Raw genomic sequence first — 19,604 nt, 5'->3', positions numbered from 1 at the left:
ACCTGCACACCCACAGCGCCTTTCCCCCCCAAAGCAAAAGCGCTGGAAGATGGAGTTTATCCAGCTGGATGCTGCGGAGCTTGCTGGGGGAAGCCTCTGTCCTCTATTACAATGGAGCCCAAGCAAAATGGTCCTGCTGGTCCCTTCTGAGTGGAACCCTCCCTGGTTGCTAGGAGTGGGGACGAGCTCTCTGCCTGGCAGATGGGCCGGATGCCAGAGTGGGAGGGCTGGAACGCTCGCCCACGGTACACCCGGCTCCTTTCAATGCAACGCACACCCGCAGTCGGCACCCACCCGGCCTGCCGCTGCCCTTCCTGCTCCTACGTGGTCCCGGGGAGCCCTTCGCTTCCTCCTGCAGCATCTCAGAGCCAGGAGAGCCCTGGGTACATGTGGCTGGTGCAAACGGGGGGTAAACCTCCCCCTCTCTGTGGGCTGGTTGCACACAGCTCGAGGGAGAGCTTTTCACCAGGCTGAAGGGACATTTCTGAGACTGGTTTTGATTGCTGGGACAAAAGCAATTGGAGCGGGCTGAGGGTGGCAAGGAGGTTTACACTGTGCCTCAGGGACGAGACCCGTTAAACTCAGCCTAACTGGGCAGGAGATGGGTGCCCAGCTGCAGCAAGAGCTCTCCTCAGCACTGGTCATCAGGACTGAGGGAGCTTCACAGCCTGTAGATTTTAAATGTCTCCAGGGTTAACTGCACTGGAAAGTGAGTTTTCTGCTCAAGGCCCACCTGCCTTTGTTTTGCCAGAATCCCACTGAAATCTGCAAACATTCAGGACCCTTGCTCAGCTGTTTGCAAGCAGAGGAGAAACTGCCTGCAAAATCAGGTTTTTCTTTGACACTGTCCTGTTGTCCTTCTGTTCCCTGGAGCCCACCAGCAGCAAACAGGGGATGCAGCTTGGCTCCCACGAGACCCCCAGCCTGAGAACCGCCTCTTCTACCTGCTGGTATGAAGCCCTCCCTGTCCACTGCTGTTTCACCTCCAGAACTGCTCTCAGACCCGGCCTGGGCTGTAAGATCACTTTCTGTTAAAAAGAAATAAAAGGAAGGTGAACTATGGGCTACAGAAACGGGTGTAGGTGCTGCTGACAAGACTCAAGTACCCTGTTCAATTTGGACATGCGCTGCAGGGCAGCGGTTCTTAGCACACCATGAGGCAGGGAGCTTTCTGCCTCCCTTTGAAGGCCCAGTGCTGCAGGGGATGCTGATCAAAGCTAAAGTAATTCTCTCCTTTGGTGCACTCCCATTCTTTACTGTTTTGCAAAATGCCCGTGGCTGAGCAGTTAATGGAGGCATCTGCTGCACTGGCAGAGTTCACCAACTTAATTAAAGACATCTAACAATTCTGCAGCTGCATGTGAGAGACCATGGGTACTCACAGGGCTGAAACCAAATATCCTCAGCACTGAAAGCAAGCATCCCCTCTGAGCAGAAAGCGTAGATCTGCAGCCAGACACTCACATAAAAGTAGAAGCAGGGCCCAAAGATTAAGGATGGACTAGAGCCAGTTTGCAATGTGTGTCGCCAAGGCCTCGCTGTGCTGGAGAACTGTACAACCTCAGCTCACGCTCACATAGCTTAGAACACTCAGGCTAGCAACAAGTGAGCAGAGCTGGGGACGTTCCTTGCCAGTAGGGATGCTTCTACCTGGAAAACTTTTTTCACAGATATTTTCTCACCGAGTGAAAATAGTTAGCTGGTTTAAAAAGGCAGGTGGGAAAACTAATCCTGTACCAAGTGGTTATCAAGTTCTCCTCTGCGTGGGGCCGTGTTCTTTCCTTGTTAAATGAAGAAACATTTCACTCATGGGCATATTTCTGGTATCTCTGCATCTTTGAGCTGACTGGGGACTTTGCAAGGGTGTTATTTTAACACCACACCAAAAAGGCTCACAGAAGAGGCTGGTGCTTTCTGATTAGATTGCACGTCAGCAGACACCAAGGGCTTCGAATCAGGCCGCCGAGCACGGACCACTGCACTGTGGGGCTGGGGGCCGGGGACCTACGGTTGCCCTTCGGCGTGCTCTCGCCCTGCCAGGAGCAGAGCAGTGGAGAGGCAGGGACTCCCCTGCACTCCTGCCAGCGGCGCGGAGCCTCACGCCTGCCCTCTCAGAGCTGCGAATGCAACCTCTCAGCGGCAGCAATGTCACTGATGGCTGCCTGGGACGTAAAACAGACAGATCAATGCTGTGCTGCTTTGGTCGATATGCATTTACAAATGAACTTCTGTCAGGAGATACATTACCAGTAAGAACAGCCTCTGTTCACAGTCATTTCTGTGAAGGAAGACAAAATGGGGAATGGGCACATCAAATGCACCAGCACAGCTGCAGGTGAGGAGAGGCGTTTTGGCCACAGGGGAGAAGCCGGTGGGTCTCAGGAGATATCCTGAGACCAGCATCTCTCCTACAGAGGAAGGGCATGCCCTCTCCTCCGCAGCCTGCTCCCACTGCCAGGGGAATCGCCCTTTCCCAGCTCATCTCCAGCACGGGTGAACACCACAGCACGAGGCACAGGAGAGGGGATGTTAGCCCGGGCAGCGCATCGCGTCCAGAGCTGTCCTGCCAGATGACATGACAGCCGCCAGCACCAGCCTGTGCTGTTGTGTAACATGTCACGTGGAGTCTGCTCGCGTGGAAGCAGCGCTTCACTCTGGAGCAAACACTGGCTTGCTCTCAGCTGTGGCACACAAGTGATTTGGGGGAAACAGCAGCTGTTTTACTGGGCCTAGAGTTAGCTCTTTCTCTGGTCCTGGAGAAAAATCCTCCCTGGAACCAGGCACTTGAGTTGGCTTGTGACTTATGAAGGGTTTCCTGCCGTCAGTTTTACACTCTTACCCACTGAAGGCCAGAGGTAGATAAAAGGCAAAATAAGACATGTTCAGGAAAAAAGAAGCATGCATCCTTTTCAGACACAAACTCCCCCACAAGCAGGAAAATTATCTAATTCTACCATGTAGAGAACGATGGAGAAAAAGCAAAGAAGCAGCACATTTTCTTTTTTCTACTATCCCATATGATACCATATAATCTGTCATTAGATAATCAAAGCAGTTTTATTAAAATAAAAAGCAGAAGTTAGACATCCAGTGTCCCTGAGAAGGGAACCCAGACCAACCTATCACCACATCAGACTGGAAGATACATTCACTAGACAGGAGAAATGGGAGACTTTGGTCTCAAAGCATCAAGCCTGGAGCTAGTTTGGCTCACTCTCCCCCTACTTTGCTCTCTGCTAAAGATCTGCTGCCTCCCTGCCTGCCTGCAGCAACGTTCCTGCCTGCACAGCTCTTGAGCCATGCACTTCTCAGTGTACCCTCTGCCCATGTGAAAACCTGGTAAGTGCCAGACCATGTTTCAGTCTGGTCAATTAGAGCATGCTGAGCCCCAAGACCTGGTAGGTGTAGTCAGGCAAGATAGAGGGAGTGATGGCAACACATATCCACACTTAAGAGATGCCAGAAGATGTTTCTGCTTGGACAAAGCCAGGTGGGGATAATGATAATGGAGGATGGAGTCTGGATGCAGAAGGCCAGTCGTGAGCCAACACCACAGGGCAGTTAGTCAGGTCAAGGTATCTGTGACTTTTCTGTCATTTATTAGAATCTCTGCAGCAGGGAGGAGGGACGGTACCAGCCCTGCCCCTTGCTCTCTGCCCAAACCTGCTTTCTCCAACTCATTTGACTTTACCTCTGACAGGGGCTGCACCCCTTGTGCCATCTCTCCCCCAGCAGCAGGAAGGGAGCAGGCTCCAGCTGGCTGTCTCTGGGAGAGCCAGTGGTGGTGGGCTGCACAGGAGAGACTGGAACAAACTGGGAAACAGATTTAAGGCAGGAGCTGGTAGATCCAGCTGGTCTTGGGTGAACTGCGATCACCTCTCTCTTACCTCCCTCCATGATTCGCTTTGGGGGCTGGGGGTGCTGCTCCCTCCCTTCCACAAAGACAGACTGGAAGAGATGTACAGCTGTGATGACCTACGGCAGAGCAAAATGAGACGGGCCTTTAAACAGCAGTGTGCAGAGAAGGTGGGTGAGGCTGGTGCTGAGAAGGAAGGGTGGGTGATGGCAGTGGTTATCTGCAGCAAGACAGGGCTTGAGATAATCATCGGACAAAGTTATTCTCTGCAAAGGCCCAGGAAGGTCAGTGACATTGTTTACGAGCCTGTAGCACTTTGGTTTTGATTGGAGAAGACGGTGCAATTACAGCACCTGTTTCATGAGATCAGCCTCCACTGAACGTATATAACAGGCACTGACAAAAATCACAGCTTGTTGTTTGGCCGGCTGAGGTAGGACATCCACTCTTTGAGGGGCGGGTTCCCCATAGCTACCAGCTTTTTCAGAAAAGCACTGGGCTGTAGCCCGGGAACATCAGGGTGGGCCTCTGAGTATTTCTGCAGTTTAGCCAGAATGCGAGAGAGCCCAACGGTGGAAGCGTAGAACATGGGGCCGCCCCTGTGCTTCGGCCACCCATAGCCATTGATATAAATTACATCCAGGTGTTCTGGGCCTGATGCTATGCCCTCAGCCAGGATGTCAAACCCTTCATTGATGAGGGAAAACAAACACCGCTCCAGGATTTCCTCCTGGTCTATAAAGCGGGTCTTGATGCGATGGGTGTCTCTGTACTGTGACAGAAAGCTGTGAAGCCATGGATCTGGCTTGGCTGTCCTGCCCCCAGCCTTCTCGTACTGATACCAGCCTTTTCCCGTTTTCTGGCCAAACCTGCCATTCTCACACAGAAGATCAGGCAGTGGGCTGTAGCGATGGCCATGCCGCTGGCGGGCAGGTGTTCCTGGAGGTAGTGAGGGCCCAGTGAGACCCTGACCCTTTCGAGACCTCCAACCTACATCCAGCCCAGCAAGATCAGACATTCGGAAAGGTCCTATCTTAAACCCAAAATCTTCAATAACCTGATCTACTGCTTCTGGCCTGCTTCCTTCCTCTAAAAGGAAAACTGCCTGTTGTGCGTACGGAAACATCATTCGATTCCCAACAAACCCAAAACAATTCCCTACCACCACTCCAACTTTTTTCAGGACTTTGGCTAGCTGCATAGCGGTGGCAATGGTGGTAGGGGATGTGTGATGGCCGTAGATTATTTCTAGTAGCCTCATCACATGAGCAGGGGAGAAGAAGTGTGTGCCAATGACCTGCTGTGGGCGGCTCGTGGCAGAAGCTATTTCATTGATGTTCAGGGCTGATGTATTTGTACACAGAAAGGCCCCTGGCTTGCAGATTCTCGATAGCTTGTGGAATATTTCCTTCTTCAGTGCCATGTTCTCAAACACAGCCTCAATGACTAGATCTACATCACGCAACACATCAAAGTCCACAGTGAACTGGAGACGTGCAGGGTTATGGAAATCCAGGGTTTGGGCACCCTGCTCCATTTTCATAGCCTCACGTTCCAAAAGGAACATCACAGCTTTTCTTCCCGTGTTCAGATACTCCAGATCTTGCTCCAGGGCTACCACAGGTATCTTGGCCTTAACCAGAGAAGTCACAATGCCTCGGCCCATTGTTCCCAGCCCTAAGGATAAAAGTGAGACAGAATCAGAGACTATGAATAGAAAATATTATAGTTAATCACTTGACAGTAGCATTCCCTCTGTATCTCTAGGATAAAAAGTGGAAGCCTATGAAAAATGAGTGGCGGACAGATAGAAAAAAAGAATTTAAGACTGGGAAAAAGGAAGGTGAATGCTCTCTTTCAGTGATCCTAAATGTCTGAAAAGCAGTAGCATAAAGGCAAGTTTATGTCCTCTCAAGCTTACAAAATACCAGCGGGATTCACTCCAGTATGCACAGATCACGTGATTCGTCTTCTCCCTGCAAAGTTTTATACCTATGGAAACCAGCATCACTTAAGAGTTAGAACCTGGGGATCCAAGATAGGAGATCTGAGTTTCAGCTTCAACCCTGTTGGCAACTTCTAGCAAGCAGTTTCACAAGCAAGCTTCACCCTGAGCATATCAGTGCCCCTCTGTTCCTGTGAGATGGTCCTCTATGGGCACTCAGAGAATATTAGAGTAAGCAAATACACCCCACCAGCAAAGCTCAGACAACTGGTTTCTTCCTCCTCCTCCCAAGCTTCCTCTTTGTCTCCCTCCTCTTCTCCCTCTGCACTCCATTGCGTAATCTTTGAAGCAAAGAAAATTCAGCTGCTATTTTTGTAAAGACTCTCGGACACTGATATGCTCTAAACTTTGATTCTAATGTCTTGTATGTCTTTCATTGACAGGTCAAACGGGCTGGAACTAACACTGCATTCTTAATACAGATTTCAACATCTTCTGCCTCCTTTTTAATCACTCTGGAACATCAGTAGCCTTTTGCTTGCCGTTTGCACTTTGTAAAAGGCATCTCTGCCCACTGGGAATTCTCCACATCCTCCAACACAGGCCATTCCTAGCTTCTGAAGATTCCTGAAGACACAGGAATTGTCTTCAATTGTCTTCCTTGTCCAACCACACAGTTAAAGTGCTTGCCCAGAATTCCTGTAACTGAGCATCTATTCAAGCTGTATTTTTTTTTTCCAAGATCCATAAATGCACTATTACCAGCTCATACCAGGAATACTAGTGTAGAGATTACTGGCTTGATCCCTTCCCTCCTTCTGAGCCCTTCCACCAGCTCTGCCCTCTATTACATTAAATGAAGCCACATGCTTACACTTCCCTGTGATGCACAACCCACACTATTTATCCTGCTCTCCCATGATGGAGGCTTTTCCGACTAAGTTAATGCAAACTAGTAAGAGAAGTTCAGCACAATTTATGTGCTTTAGAAGTGCGAAGCATCTGAATGGGAGGATTATTAATATCCTAAATAAAGAAACAACCAAAGTACAGGTTTGTTATAATTCTGTAAAAATGATTTTTTTAATCCTGGGTTTACAAATGAAAGTCAGCTAAACAAATAAACAGAAACAAGGGGATTAAAACATTTGTCTAAAGCAGCTTTGTAAAGAAGAGCTGAAATTATGTCATCATTTAAACAAATTCCAACAACCAAGGTCAAACAAGGTAGTATGTTTTTTCTGCAAGCTACACACCCTTGGTTTAGTTCTGTCCACTCTCAGCTTGTGTACACACAAGACACTTAAAACATTTCCAGCTTAGCCACAAGAAGATAGTTTTTACAGACATCACTATCTGGCAGCCTGCTTATAAACCATTATACTCCCAAGCAAATGCTAAAGTTCCTTTCTAGGAAATTACATTTGCTACTTCATAATCAAGTACTACTAAAAACTAATTTGAAAATAAAACCAGAATAACATGAATCAGTTCTTAGTATTTCAGTGCCCATGGTTTGCTGACTGAAAAAACCCAACACAAATAGCTCCTTCCACTGTGCTCAGTACGCAGAGCCTTGGATGTAGTAGCAAATACAGTTAGAGACAGTTTTTTCCCTGTTCGTGGTGAGCTGCACGAACTGCTTTCTTCTTGGACAGTGCAGGAGGGTAACTCACCACTTCATGCATACCCACCAAGCCCAGCCCCATCTTTAAGGCTCTCTTTAGACATCGAGCTAAAGTGTTTGCAGTTCAACATGGCTCCCTCTTGAAGTCTCTTCCTTTCCAGGGTGGAGACCTGAGGTTTCTCCCTAGAATTTCCAAGCTCTACTAAAGAAATAACGCACACATCCTGGGCCTTATTAACTCCTGTTCCTCTCAGCTTCAGTCTCATGACTGAAATCTTGGCAGTTCTCTCACAACATGAACATGCTGCTTCTTCCTAAATCAAAACCTCTTCCATGAGCAGGGGTTCTCCAGCCTTCTGTTCAAGGGAATTTATGCAGTGGTGTTAGCTGATTCCCCCGTTTGCTTTCGTCCACACATGTAGTATGAATACTCCCATGTAGGTTTTAGCTGTCCCATGACAGACAGGCATACGTGCGTATAGTACTGCACTTTCTCAGCCATGGGAATAGGCTTATAGATAAGATATGAGCTTGCCAAGCTTGTTTCTGACCTAGAAAAGCTGTCTCTCAACTTACTACATAACTCTTCAGTGGCCTGTATGAAATGATGTTTAATGAAGCTGGCAGAGAGAGTAATGAAAGCCCCAAGGGTTTTGTTACATTAGAGCTTGCACAGCATGACTCCCCTGGAAATATTTTCTAAAACTGGACTATAAAACTAAGGAGAGATTTGGCTATCTAGCAGGGAAAAAAGCATTTCTGAGGACTCCCCTTTTCAATTTTATAAAGCCAAGTGATCTTGGGAAAGAATATATACTAGAGCAGAAAAAAATTCTAGGGAATCATTGGGCCTTACACGTGTAGAAGGCTATAGATGAAAGAGAAAGGGAAATGTTGCATGCTCAGCTCAGATCACACAGACCAAAACACAGCTCGGAACTACTCCAGAATTTTTACTGTGTGTTCCATTCTCTTCCTCAATAGTGCTCTCAATTCTCCCAAACCACAAAAAAACTCTATACTGCAGGGGACAGTTTTCAGAGCTGTGTTACCATCTTTCATGCCCAAGGCACATCTTTCAAAAGAAGGCTGAAATCTGCTTCAGGAAAAAAAACAGCATCTAGCCATCTTGCTTCTGGTCTTTTGTTGTGAAATGTAGCTTTGACATATAAATAAAACTACACTTGAACCCATGTAATTTCAGGCCAAATATGGATATGACAAATCCATTTGCTGGGCAAGCTGAGTGAATAATGACTGTTAATTATTGATCTGTCACAAGGTACTTAGAATACGAAAAATCATGCAAAATTAATTGAAGAACTTTAAAAACAAATTTCAAAAGAAATGAACTCGAATTATGTACAAAGCAACTCATGTGGAGTCACATACACTAGATAAATACAGATCAGTGGAAAATATTCTGAACTATTTGGACTTTAAAATGCCAGGCAATGGAAGTAATACCTTATAGATTGGTAAAAATATGTGAAGACTGTTCCAGTTTCCCTGTTAAAAACAACAAAGAGAAAAACTCTTTTTCTGGATGACATGGAACCAAAAAAAGTGGAAAGAGATGGAAGCCAATAGGTCAGAACAAGCAGAAGCAAATTCAATAGGTGACATTTCATGTGGCTGAAGACACTCAAGGCCAGCTAGGCCAAGAGCAGGAGGGATCCCGCATAGCTGGGTGTTACCTGCTTATCAGCCTTTCAGTGAGCAAACTGCAGACAAAGGCAGCTGATGGGAAGCCAGCACTGCCACAGGAATGGTTGCCAGATCATCAGCAATGCTATCAAGCATGCCTACAAAAATGATAGAACATCCTTGATGTTGAATCTACATTAAGACATGGTCAGCAAGCGATGTGCCAGCTCCCTCCAACAAGTTCCTGCTAATATTGGACAGACAGGGGAGCCACAAAGCAAAGCTTCCCTAGCATTCATGGCACTGCTTCCATACCGTAAAGGTCCTTGGTGCCTATGGAAAAGGTACTGAAGGAGGAGAAAGTCAACGTGATCTTCTCTGCTGCTTCCCATTGTGCAGCATGGAAGCACCAGCATAATGCAACATGGTTTTAGTGTGTGAAACAGCACAGCACTGCCTACTGGAAAATGGGGTCTGCGTGATTTCTGACTATCCAAAATGGGTGCAACATCTTGCTCTGACCACCCTCCTCTCTGCAGTGAAAATAGAGAGACCTGGATCACCTAGGCAGACTCAATACTTACATGGATGAGCAGCACCATTTTAAAAGGTGTTGGTCCCTCAAAAATCATCCCTAAGAATTTGATTTCTGGTGCTGCAAGAATGTACTTAAGATCAGGAATGTGAAATTATGAGATACTGTACAGCATGGTACTGGCTGGAGAATGACTTTTTGTTACAGCAGCCTGAAAGAAAAAATACAATTGTGCTGGCATGTTCTATGCCTGTCTCTAACGGACTTGCAATTTCACTGATATTAAAAGGGAAAATAGGAGGAAAACCTTCCACAAGGAGGAGAAAAAGCACAGTGGGGTGGCAGAAAGAAGTGATGGAAAGCAGTGACACTTAATGTGGTGTGGGATACAGAGTTCAAAGGTGATCAATAACCTCCAAAATAGGAGATGTCACTTATCAAATGAAGTATAACATGAAGAACTAGCATAAACAAAGCAAGCTATAACCGTGGGCTATGGGGGCTGTATTGATAGAAGCAGTGATTCAGAAAAGGCATCAGAAGTCTTAGTAAGTGTCAAGGCCCTGAGTGGACTGATAAGCTTTAATGACCGTGACCAGCTACACATGGAGCCTCCACCCACACACACTGCCCATAGGCCTCAGAGCCCCATTTAAGCTCAGACCTGGGCCTTCAGCTCTTCCTAAGCTATACTGGAGGAGTTCTGTTGTCTTACTGTGGCTGTGCCAGGCTACGAACACTGCTGATCTCAGACTGGCTCCCCAACTTTACCTCAAACCTGCATCATCACGTGAACTTTGCTTGACCATCCATACTTCTAGTAGATCCTGGCTATGACCTCTGTGTCTGCCCTGCTTGCCTTGCTCAGGTACTGTAAATAATTGATATAGCAGTGGGTTGTACTGCCATCCAGAGGGAGAAATGGGTTGATAAGAACTCCATGAAGTTCAGAAAAAATAAATACCTGAGGGGAAGGTATAAAGAAGATGGAGCCAGACTCTTTTCTGTGGTCCCTGGTGACAGGACCAGAGGCAATGGACATAAACTGAAACATGTGAGGTTCCATCTGAACATAAGAAAACACTTTTTTTTACTGTGGGGGTGACTGAGCGCTGGCACAGGTTGCACAGAGAGGTTGTAGAGTCTTCATCCTTGGAGATATTCAAAAGCTGTCTGGACATGGTTCTGGACAACTGGCTCTAGGTGGCCCTGTTTGAGCAGAGGGATTGGACAAGATGACATTCAGAGGTCCCTTCCAGCCTCAAAAATTCTGTGGTTCTGTCCCCCTGGGATGTGTTACTGCCTTTGGCTCCCTATCCCTGGGGCACAGCTGCTCCTTGGCAGTAGATAATTAACAGGATGTGTTGAACATGGCTAATATGAAAGTTGGCTGTTACCTTGAGCATACTAAGTAGGAGCAAGGAAGAAACATCTTGGTGCCTGGTTTTAGTGTAATTGCTCCTGGAATACTGTTCCCACTTTGGCTATGCGTGCTTTATGGAGTGTTGAAAAATTAGGGGAAGTTCAGAGTCATGAAAATGACCAGAATGTGGAAGATTGTGCTCTGCAGTAAAAGTATCAAAGCACTTTATTTATTCTGCAAAAAGTATGGATTAACTTTAGTATTGTCTGTAACCAGCTACAAAAACACTCAAACCTGGGGGTAGAGGCTAGGGCAATTTCAGACAAGAATTCAGAAAGCTGTCTGGAGATGAGATACAAATACTTAATCCAATAGATGGGAGATACAGCCCAGCCAGTTCAGTCTGGAAATAAGATACAGATTACACTTCATCTAGAAACTTTGAAATGGAGATTGCATTTGTCCTTAGAATTCCCTCTAGCTCAGTTACAGTGCCAAAATAAGCAGATCAGATCTAAACAGCCCTTCTGGCTAAACTGTCATTGAGATTGGGACTTTGCAAATATATTATTCTGGCATGATTTATCAGTATATAGCAAAGAATGCCCATTCTAGACACCTGATCATTTCTACAAGACTTCAACACAATCTCTTCCTGCCAAAGCCTGCGTTGCAGCACTGACCTGTCTGGGGTTACATGTGTTCAAAGTACTGTGGTCTTTAAGTCGCATGATAATCTTGGCAGTAATTCATGCCTCTTTACCTGAATGCTGTAACAGCCATGGATCCTCCTCACAAGGTTTGTGGATCAATGTTTAAAAACCATTTTCATTAAAAAATATGGCATGGTAGCTAATGAAAAGGAGGGAACTTCCAAAAAAAAAAAAGAAAGTGTTTCTATGGCCTGAAATGAGCTTTCAGAGAGCTCATATTGCAGAGTACAAGAGGCCTGAGAAGTACTTAGGAAGGAGCAGTGTTGATTTGGTGAGCTTCCTCTGAAACTGAATGGATGTTTTCCAAGTGCTCCATTACTTGTCTAACCATTTTTTGAGTGCTACTATCAACAGGCAGAGCTGAAAGATATTTTTTTTAAATCTCAGCAGTGCATCAAATGTTTTATTTAAATTGCTCTTATAAAAAATTAATGAAGGCATTATCTTGCTGGGCTACAAAATGGCAGGAGTGGATCCCAGTGAGATGAAATCTTCTTAAAATACAGCTGTCAAAACATTTTTGTATTAATATATCCCTGAGTGACTCTGTGCACATGCACTTGCAGTACAGAACTAGACCAGGAGGAGGAGAATTTAATGCAAACCTGCTTATAACATGGAACAAAGCTAGGACTCGACACAGCAGTATTTAAAAGGGAACAGACTCCTTATGGTCCACAGATGAAGCTGTCTCTGAAGTGAGGGGAAGTTATTCTTCCAAAGAAAGAGGTGGCATCAGGTAACAATCTACTGGCATGTGACTTGCTGCTGTACTTTAACCCCAGCTGGCAACTAAGCCCCACACAGCCATGTGCTTGCTCCCCCTTCAGTGGGATGGGGGAGAGAATCGGAAAGGTAGAATTGGGTTGAGATAAAGACAGTTTAATAGGTAAAGCAAAAGCCATGCATACAAGCAAAGCAAAATAAGGAATTTATTCCCCGCTTCCCATGGGCAGGCCGGGGCTCAGCCATCTCCAGGACAGCAGGATCCATCACGTGTAACAGTGACATGGGAAGACAAACGCCATCGCTCCGATGTCCCCCCCTTCCTTCCTCTTCCCCAGCTTTCTATGCTGAGCGTGATGCCATAGGGTCTGGGATATCCCTGGGGTCAGTTGGGGTCAGCTGTCCTGGCTGTGTCCCCTCCCAGCTCCTTGTGCACCCCCAGCCTGCTTGCTGGTGGGGTGGGGTGGGGTGAGGAGCAGAAAAGCCTTGGCTCTGTGTAAGCACTGCTCAGCAATAAGGAAAACATCCCTGAATATTCAACACTGTCTTCAGCACAAATCCAAAACATAGCCTCAGACTAGCTGCTATGAATAAAATTAACTATCCCAGCCAAAACCAGCACACCTGCCATCTGAATTTTTGAGCTTACCAATGCAGTGACAACTACCCTCCTTGCATGTGACCTATGGGTGTGGAGTATCTTTGCCTGTGATGGATACCAGTGATTTTGGTGAGTGACTGCTAGGGAACCCCCCTTCAGCCTTGTGCCATGAGTAAAGGCTGATTACACTCATCCCACTCCCCTTCAGCTCTGCTGTTAGCTGCACAGTCAGCAACCACAACAGCTTTTTTCGTTCCCTTACCTATCACAGCTGCTTTGTGGATGGGCTGAGGGGAAGCACTCTTCCATGAAGCTCCACTGGGTGTTGTCCACTTCTGCACTGCTCTTTCTGCAAAGAAAGCATACTGCAGTGCTTGGGCCTGGCCTGAAGTCAGCAGGACATTAAACAGCTCTCGCTCCCTCCGGACTCCATCTGCAAAAGGCTGCTCTGTGGCGGCTTTGACTGCCTGGAAGCACAGCTCTGGAGCCAGGCACCCGTGGGCCTGTTTCTTCACCTTTACAAGAGCCTCGCTGAGGAATGCTTCCATGTTGGGCAGTTTTGGAACTGGCTTCAGGCTGAGCCTGCGGGGTCCCAATGGCTGGCCTGGAAGTAGAAAAATGGAGTTATAGAACAAAGCATCCACATCTGGAAGACTACAGATCTTCACCCCTTTCTACACAGACTGGGAACACAGTCTACATCTTTTCCTCATAAGCTCACTGTGTTAGGACTTGCATGGCACAGTGATCTTGGTCTAAACTAAAGTGTTTGACATTTCTCTTTAGCTTTCTTTTTTGCTCTGACAATTGCAATTTTCCAAGTCCCTTCTCAGACTTTAAAAAAGCAAGGTTTCAATTTCAAGGTAGTAATTCTCTCCCTCCTTTTCTCAGCTACACAGAGCTCCTTGATTTCTCCAGTTTTCTTACTCCCCATTCCAGCTGCCACATTCATATGGCTGCTTCTATAAGCTTCAGTACTAAAGTTGTCCTCCAGTATTGTTTAGTACTCAGTGCCCAATCAACTTTGCTAGCCAGATGCATTTCAACCAGGGTCCTGACCCAGGCATTTATAAGACAGACTGGGAAATATACCCTGACTTCCAATCTTCCCTGACAGCAGGAGTCCCTCTATTCACTTTGAGACTAACCAGGAGGACAGCTCACACAGCATAAGTTGGGGAGCAAATGAATAACAAGGGAGAGTTCATGCTTCTGTGTCAGCAAGGGGTGAATCAAGCAGCCACACAAATACATGAGGCTCATTACAGACAGAGGTTGCTATGGTGATACCTAGAAAGGATTTTAATTGAGAGAAGTTAGTTACATTTCAGATGCCAAAATCCTCTCTGTCCTCTTCAGAAGTACAAACCTTGGTGCCTGCTAGGAGATCTCTGATCTGTCCATACTCAGGCTGTTCCTATGCTCTGAATGGCAGTTTGCCTCAGTAAAGATCGTGGAGGAACAAGATCAGAAATTCAGGGTGTATCCCCTTAATATTCCAACATTTTCAGAAAGACCCTTTTGTCATCATAACCACATCCAGATTATTAACTGTGTAGCCAAGTTACTGTAGTGACTGCTGCAGTGCTGTTCCCAGAAGCACCCAGGACGGCCACCAAAGCAGGATGGTGGGTGGGCCCTCTCTAATGAAAACCTTACGCTGAGAAGCTCTCTGGTATCTCACTGCCCTAGCTTCTCTTATATGAGCTCTGCCACAGGAGCACACTTCCTTCAAAGGTGGCATATTGCATCCAGCTCTCCTTTTTCTTCCTGTTGTCCAAGTTAGGAAAGTGCCAGTGCATCAGCAGAAGACTCAGGAGCAGGAAATCCTACACAGGATGCTGAAGAGCAGGAATAACGGTAGCACTGCAATCACAGTTGCCCAAAGAACATGTCCTGACTGTAGATCTTCTTCCAAGACCGAGCAATGTTTAGGAGAAACAGAAATATGAGTTTCCAGGATGATTTAAGATACTGATTTCCTGAAATAATGGTCTTCAGAGCTCAGGCTTTTTAATTAAGCCTTTTAGAGAACACAAAAAGATGAACGTTCACTGTGTAAGTAGCTTCCCTCGTAATCAGAGTTCATAAAAATAATGTTTTCACATTGACAGTGAATAGAGTTTGCACCTGTCAGTATCACAGGATTTAGTCAGGATAATGTTCCTTTATTTTTGACTCCTTTGTTTCTCCCCTAAATGTATGTTTTTAACCCAAAAATGCTTTTTACCCACAGTCCTTTATTTAGGATTTAAATAGTGCGTTTCATTTCATCACAAGAGGAAACCTCAGATTTGTGCCAGAAAGCAGACCTGATGGCTGGAAGGCCACTTAAGACTGGGCAGATCAAGGGATTCATATGACATCTCTGATGGGGAAAGGACTGGTAAAAAAGAAATATTACTGGGAGCCTTTAAGCTTGGTCTTCAGATAGCAAACAGTACTTGTAAGCACAAATACTGCTGGGGGATGTGAGACAGTTCCTCAGAGTAAAAAAAGAAAAATGACTCTCCTCAGTGTCCTGTAATAAAACTCTTATTTAGCTGTAAGCTAAATAGGTTTTGCTAAGTATTTCTACAGCATTTCCATGCAGTGTCTTTGCTTCTGCAATGCTAATAAGAATCAAGGGCATATTTATGAGCAGGAAAAAATTATCTGAATCCAAACCTGGGAAGAAGAGATCAGTGTGGGGCACCTGCAGCTCGATTTCTGAAATCAAAGCAGCAGGAACACGATAAACAGTATCAGACATCAGTGTGGCAGGGAAAAGTGTCATCCATACACAGGAGCTAGCATTGTTTTACTAGGGTTTGTAGTCTGGGTGGCACAAAGGACAGATCAAGTCTATAAAACTTCTATCAGCAAAAGCAACATAGAATCACAGAATACCAGGTTGGAAGTGGCCTTGAGGATCATCTGGTCCAACCTTTGTGGCAAAAGCACAGTATAGCAAGATAGCCCAGCACTCTGTGCAGCTGAATCTTAAAAGTGCCCAATGCTGGGGAATCCACCGCTTCCCTGGGGAGATTATTCCACTGGCTGATTGCTCTCATTGTGAAAAATTTTCTTCTTGTGTCCAATCGGAATCTCCCCAGGAGTAACTTGCACCCATTACTCCTTGTCTTATCCACGTGACTCCTTGTAAAAACGGAGTCTCCATCTTCTTTGTAGCCACCCTTTGAAGTGGAATGTGGTGATAAGGTCTCTCCTAAGCCTTCTCTTCTCAAGGCTGAACAAACTCAATTCTCTCACGTGGCAGGCTGCCCAGGCCTTTGATCATCTTTGTGGCCCTTCTCTGGACCCTCTCCAGCCTGTCCACACCTTTTTTGTATAGCGTGTATAACCTGTAAGCAAGCAGTACCAAATGCAAGAGGCAGGGCTAGCCTAATGGTTTTCCTGGTGCAGGGAACTACTTGTGAATTTCTGAGAAACAAAGCTGAAACTGAACCCCTGCTCCTCTTGAAGTAGTCTCAGGCCTGCCAGGGACAAGTCCAGGTTATGTCAGACCTTTCACAAACTCTGGTTGTGTCAAAGGCGCTAGATATTCTGCCTAGAGAAGGTGGCAGCCAGAATCATGAGACCTGGAGAGAGATTAAAATGTCTTTATATTGCACATCTTCCCAGAGGTGATGCCCTTGCAAGTGTAACTGAAAGCCTTTCTCCAACAGTCTTCATGTGAAGCATGAAATTACCTAACAGCAGTATCTGTTATTCCTTTGGGTTTTGAGAGACTCAGAAGAAACACGTACTTCCTCAAGTTACTCCTAGTGGCTTACAGCCAGAAACTCATAACTATCTTTCCACCCAGAGTTTAATACCTGTGGGGCCTGAGCTAGTCTAAATTGAATGGATTTTCCTTGGCTCTTTGGTGCAAGCCACTGATACTTTTGTGCTCTGAGAAGATGATAAAGGTCAATCAGCAGATGTGGTCAAAAAGCAAGCCATGATTATATATGAAGGGAGAGCCTCAAAGAGGCCTGCTGTGCAGAGGATCAGCAGCCATTTTCTCCTCCAGCTGAGGAAGACTACAGCAGGCCAGCAAGAGGTGGGCAGTACAAGCTGCAAGCTACTGCATGCCACAAGCAACTACAGCAATTTTTCAATTTTGTGATGCCATCAGGTGGACAAATGATGTAATGCAGCTTTCAATTAGCGCAGTGATTATCGAGCACATTTAATGAAAGAACATTCTCTACGTTTTCAAGGATTTAGCTCCTGTCTATTCCTTCTAAAAAATGCCTTCAAAAGTGAAGATATTTTCTTTTGCCTGAAGAGGTCCGTTTGCTTGAAGGCCAGAAACATATGCTCGCTTCCTATCTGCAATATATAATTACTGTTTTACAATGAAAAATTTAACTTAGAATCAATAATTGCCTCCATGTATTCCTACAACCACTTATTCAGAACTGTTTCAGAACTCCTTTTGAAGGTGTTCCTCATTAGGAACATAAAAATGGATGGATGGAGACGCTTTCCCAACATACCATAAAGGTAGCTGTCAACTGCATATGAAAACAATAATCGAGGACCCTTGCTTCAGTAAGGCCAGTCATTTGAGACCAATCCCTTGCCATGAGATACTGCAGCTCCAGCACTGAGAAAGCTTTATAAAAAAATAATTTCTGAATTGATTCTTTGAGACTTATCTTGCAGTGCATCCTTCCCAAGAATAGAAATTCCGTCAGTGACAAAACTAATTATTTAACCAAACTGTTCTGTAAGAAGCCAGCAGTTGTTAGCCTCATGTTTAAAAAAAAAAAATCTCCTCAGAAACAAAGACAGTGGACTTCTGTGATGGCATTTTTTTGTGCAACTCTATCTCTGGTTTTATTAAGATTATCTGAAAAATGTTCACTGAAAACAGAACTCAATGTGAACAAAAACTAGACCAGCTATGCAAGACTGTCATCTCTTCTGCAGCCCTGAGTTAGTGCTTGATGTAGAGAAATAAAAACACTGGTTTGTTTTTGTATGGCAGAACTACGTTAACTTGAGGCAAAGGCCAAAGACAGGAATGACTCAAAAGGAACATAGGGACTCTGGCTACACCATTCTTTCAAATTATCAGGTAACCTGAGGCTAAATGGTCCATCAAAACTTTTCATGGTCTTCTGCAAGGTCTAATGAAAAATTTTCCAAGCAGGAAAGAAATAAAGATTAGCTGACTTGCCAATATTTTCACTGTTAAAGCACATGCTGTAACTACCAGTAAAGCTGTTGGAAAGAGTCTGAAAGCATTTTTAAAGTCCTGTTGAAGTTGGTACATAGTGTGATATGAAACACCTTCAATCACATTACTCATTTTTACCGGGGTAACTCAAACCAGAAATAAACAGACAGAAAATCTACCACTAATAATGAGTAAGACTGGGACAGGTTACGTGCTGAACATCCAGCTAGGATCCTTGTATGCTTATATAATTCTCAAAAAAACTTTTCTTGGTAGTGACAATTTTCAGTGAAGATGAAGCTACAGAAGAGGAATTTGCCAGTAGTGATAGTGGACATAAATTCCAGAAAGCAAGTACACTGAGGATAGTGGGATCAATGATTCATTTTTGAGGTTCTCCTCTAAGATCAAGCTCACTTTCACAACTGTCAACTACTGCACAATGTCTGTCACAGAAGAAATAAGTGTACAAATATCTAAATTTCACCCAATTTCACATAGCATTTATTGAAATCCAAAACGCTTGCTGATTTGCCAGTTCTAGCAATGTATCTATTACTCATTCCATGATACACTGCTGCTGCCATCAGTACTGGCATAGATCTTATGCAGGGCATCATTCAGAAACCCAGAGGGTACATCAAAGGGAACACTGTTTGTTGGGTTAATTTGCCTAGAGGAGTAGTAATATTTCACTGCTCTCCCAACAGATGGAGAAACAAGAGTTCTCATTCAAACCAGACAAAACCAGTGAATGGAAGTATCTTTGTTTTTCTTAGAAGCAATAGTGAAGTACGTCACCCATCTCCTTCTAAAGAATTGTATTTAAATAGTCTGATTACATATAGGGAAAGAAAAGAGGACTGCTTATGTCAACAATTCTGCACTAAAAATGAAGCCCCAAAATACCATAGGAAGAACACAGTGAGAAGGAAGGGCGTCTCTTACAGAAAACCTAACCAAAGAATACTCTTCTGCACCTCTCAAGTTGGATAGAAGTATACAAGACACTGATTTTAAGAATAGCCCATTCACTGAACTACCTTAAAAATATGGTGCACTGTCATCTAGGACAAAGCTTAGGCTGCTTCAACTTCTAGCACAGGAGAAGTGCTCCTACAGAGAAAAAAGGGCCTTGTTGATAGTGAAGAGAACTGCAGGAGCAAGAGCAGCACGCCAGCTTGGAAAAGCATTGCCTATGAAGGCCATGTGATCAAAGCAGAAAGGGTTTTTTGCTTCCTTGCATGCATCTCGTTGTGATGCAGATGAAATCCTGATGGAAGTCAATGGTCTGTTTCCAAGGGTACAAGGAGGTTAGTAGTGGAAAAATATCCTGTTTTCTCTCCAGGTGGTGCTCCTCATTCTGCACAAGGAATGTTCCTCTTTCTGTGTTAACGCCAGTGAATTTGATTTTGTTATTC

General features: G+C 45.2%; 1 protein-coding gene across 2 annotated transcripts in view; it reads right to left on the bottom strand.

Annotated features, from left to right (window-relative positions):
• Positions 1-3,038: 3,038 nt before the first annotated feature.
• Positions 3,039-19,604, bottom strand: part of EHHADH (enoyl-CoA hydratase and 3-hydroxyacyl CoA dehydrogenase) — a 28,191-nt gene continuing 11,625 nt past the window's right edge. For both annotated transcript variants that reach the window (XM_074833477.1, XM_074833478.1), the window contains exons 6-7: positions 13,276-13,617; positions 3,039-5,533 (exon numbers count right to left, since the gene is read on the bottom strand). In XM_074833477.1, the coding sequence (XP_074689578.1) occupies positions 4,263-5,533; positions 13,276-13,617 (1,613 nt within the window). In that variant the 3' untranslated portion in view covers positions 3,039-4,262. The remainder of the gene's footprint in view (positions 5,534-13,275; positions 13,618-19,604) is intronic.

Source organism: Strix aluco, chromosome 9 (genome assembly GCF_031877795.1).
Source record: "Strix aluco isolate bStrAlu1 chromosome 9, bStrAlu1.hap1, whole genome shotgun sequence".
Classification (NCBI taxonomy): Eukaryota; Metazoa; Chordata; class Aves; order Strigiformes; family Strigidae; genus Strix; species Strix aluco.
Note: the sequence above shows the minus strand (reverse complement) of the source record. Positions and strands in the feature narration are given on the sequence as shown.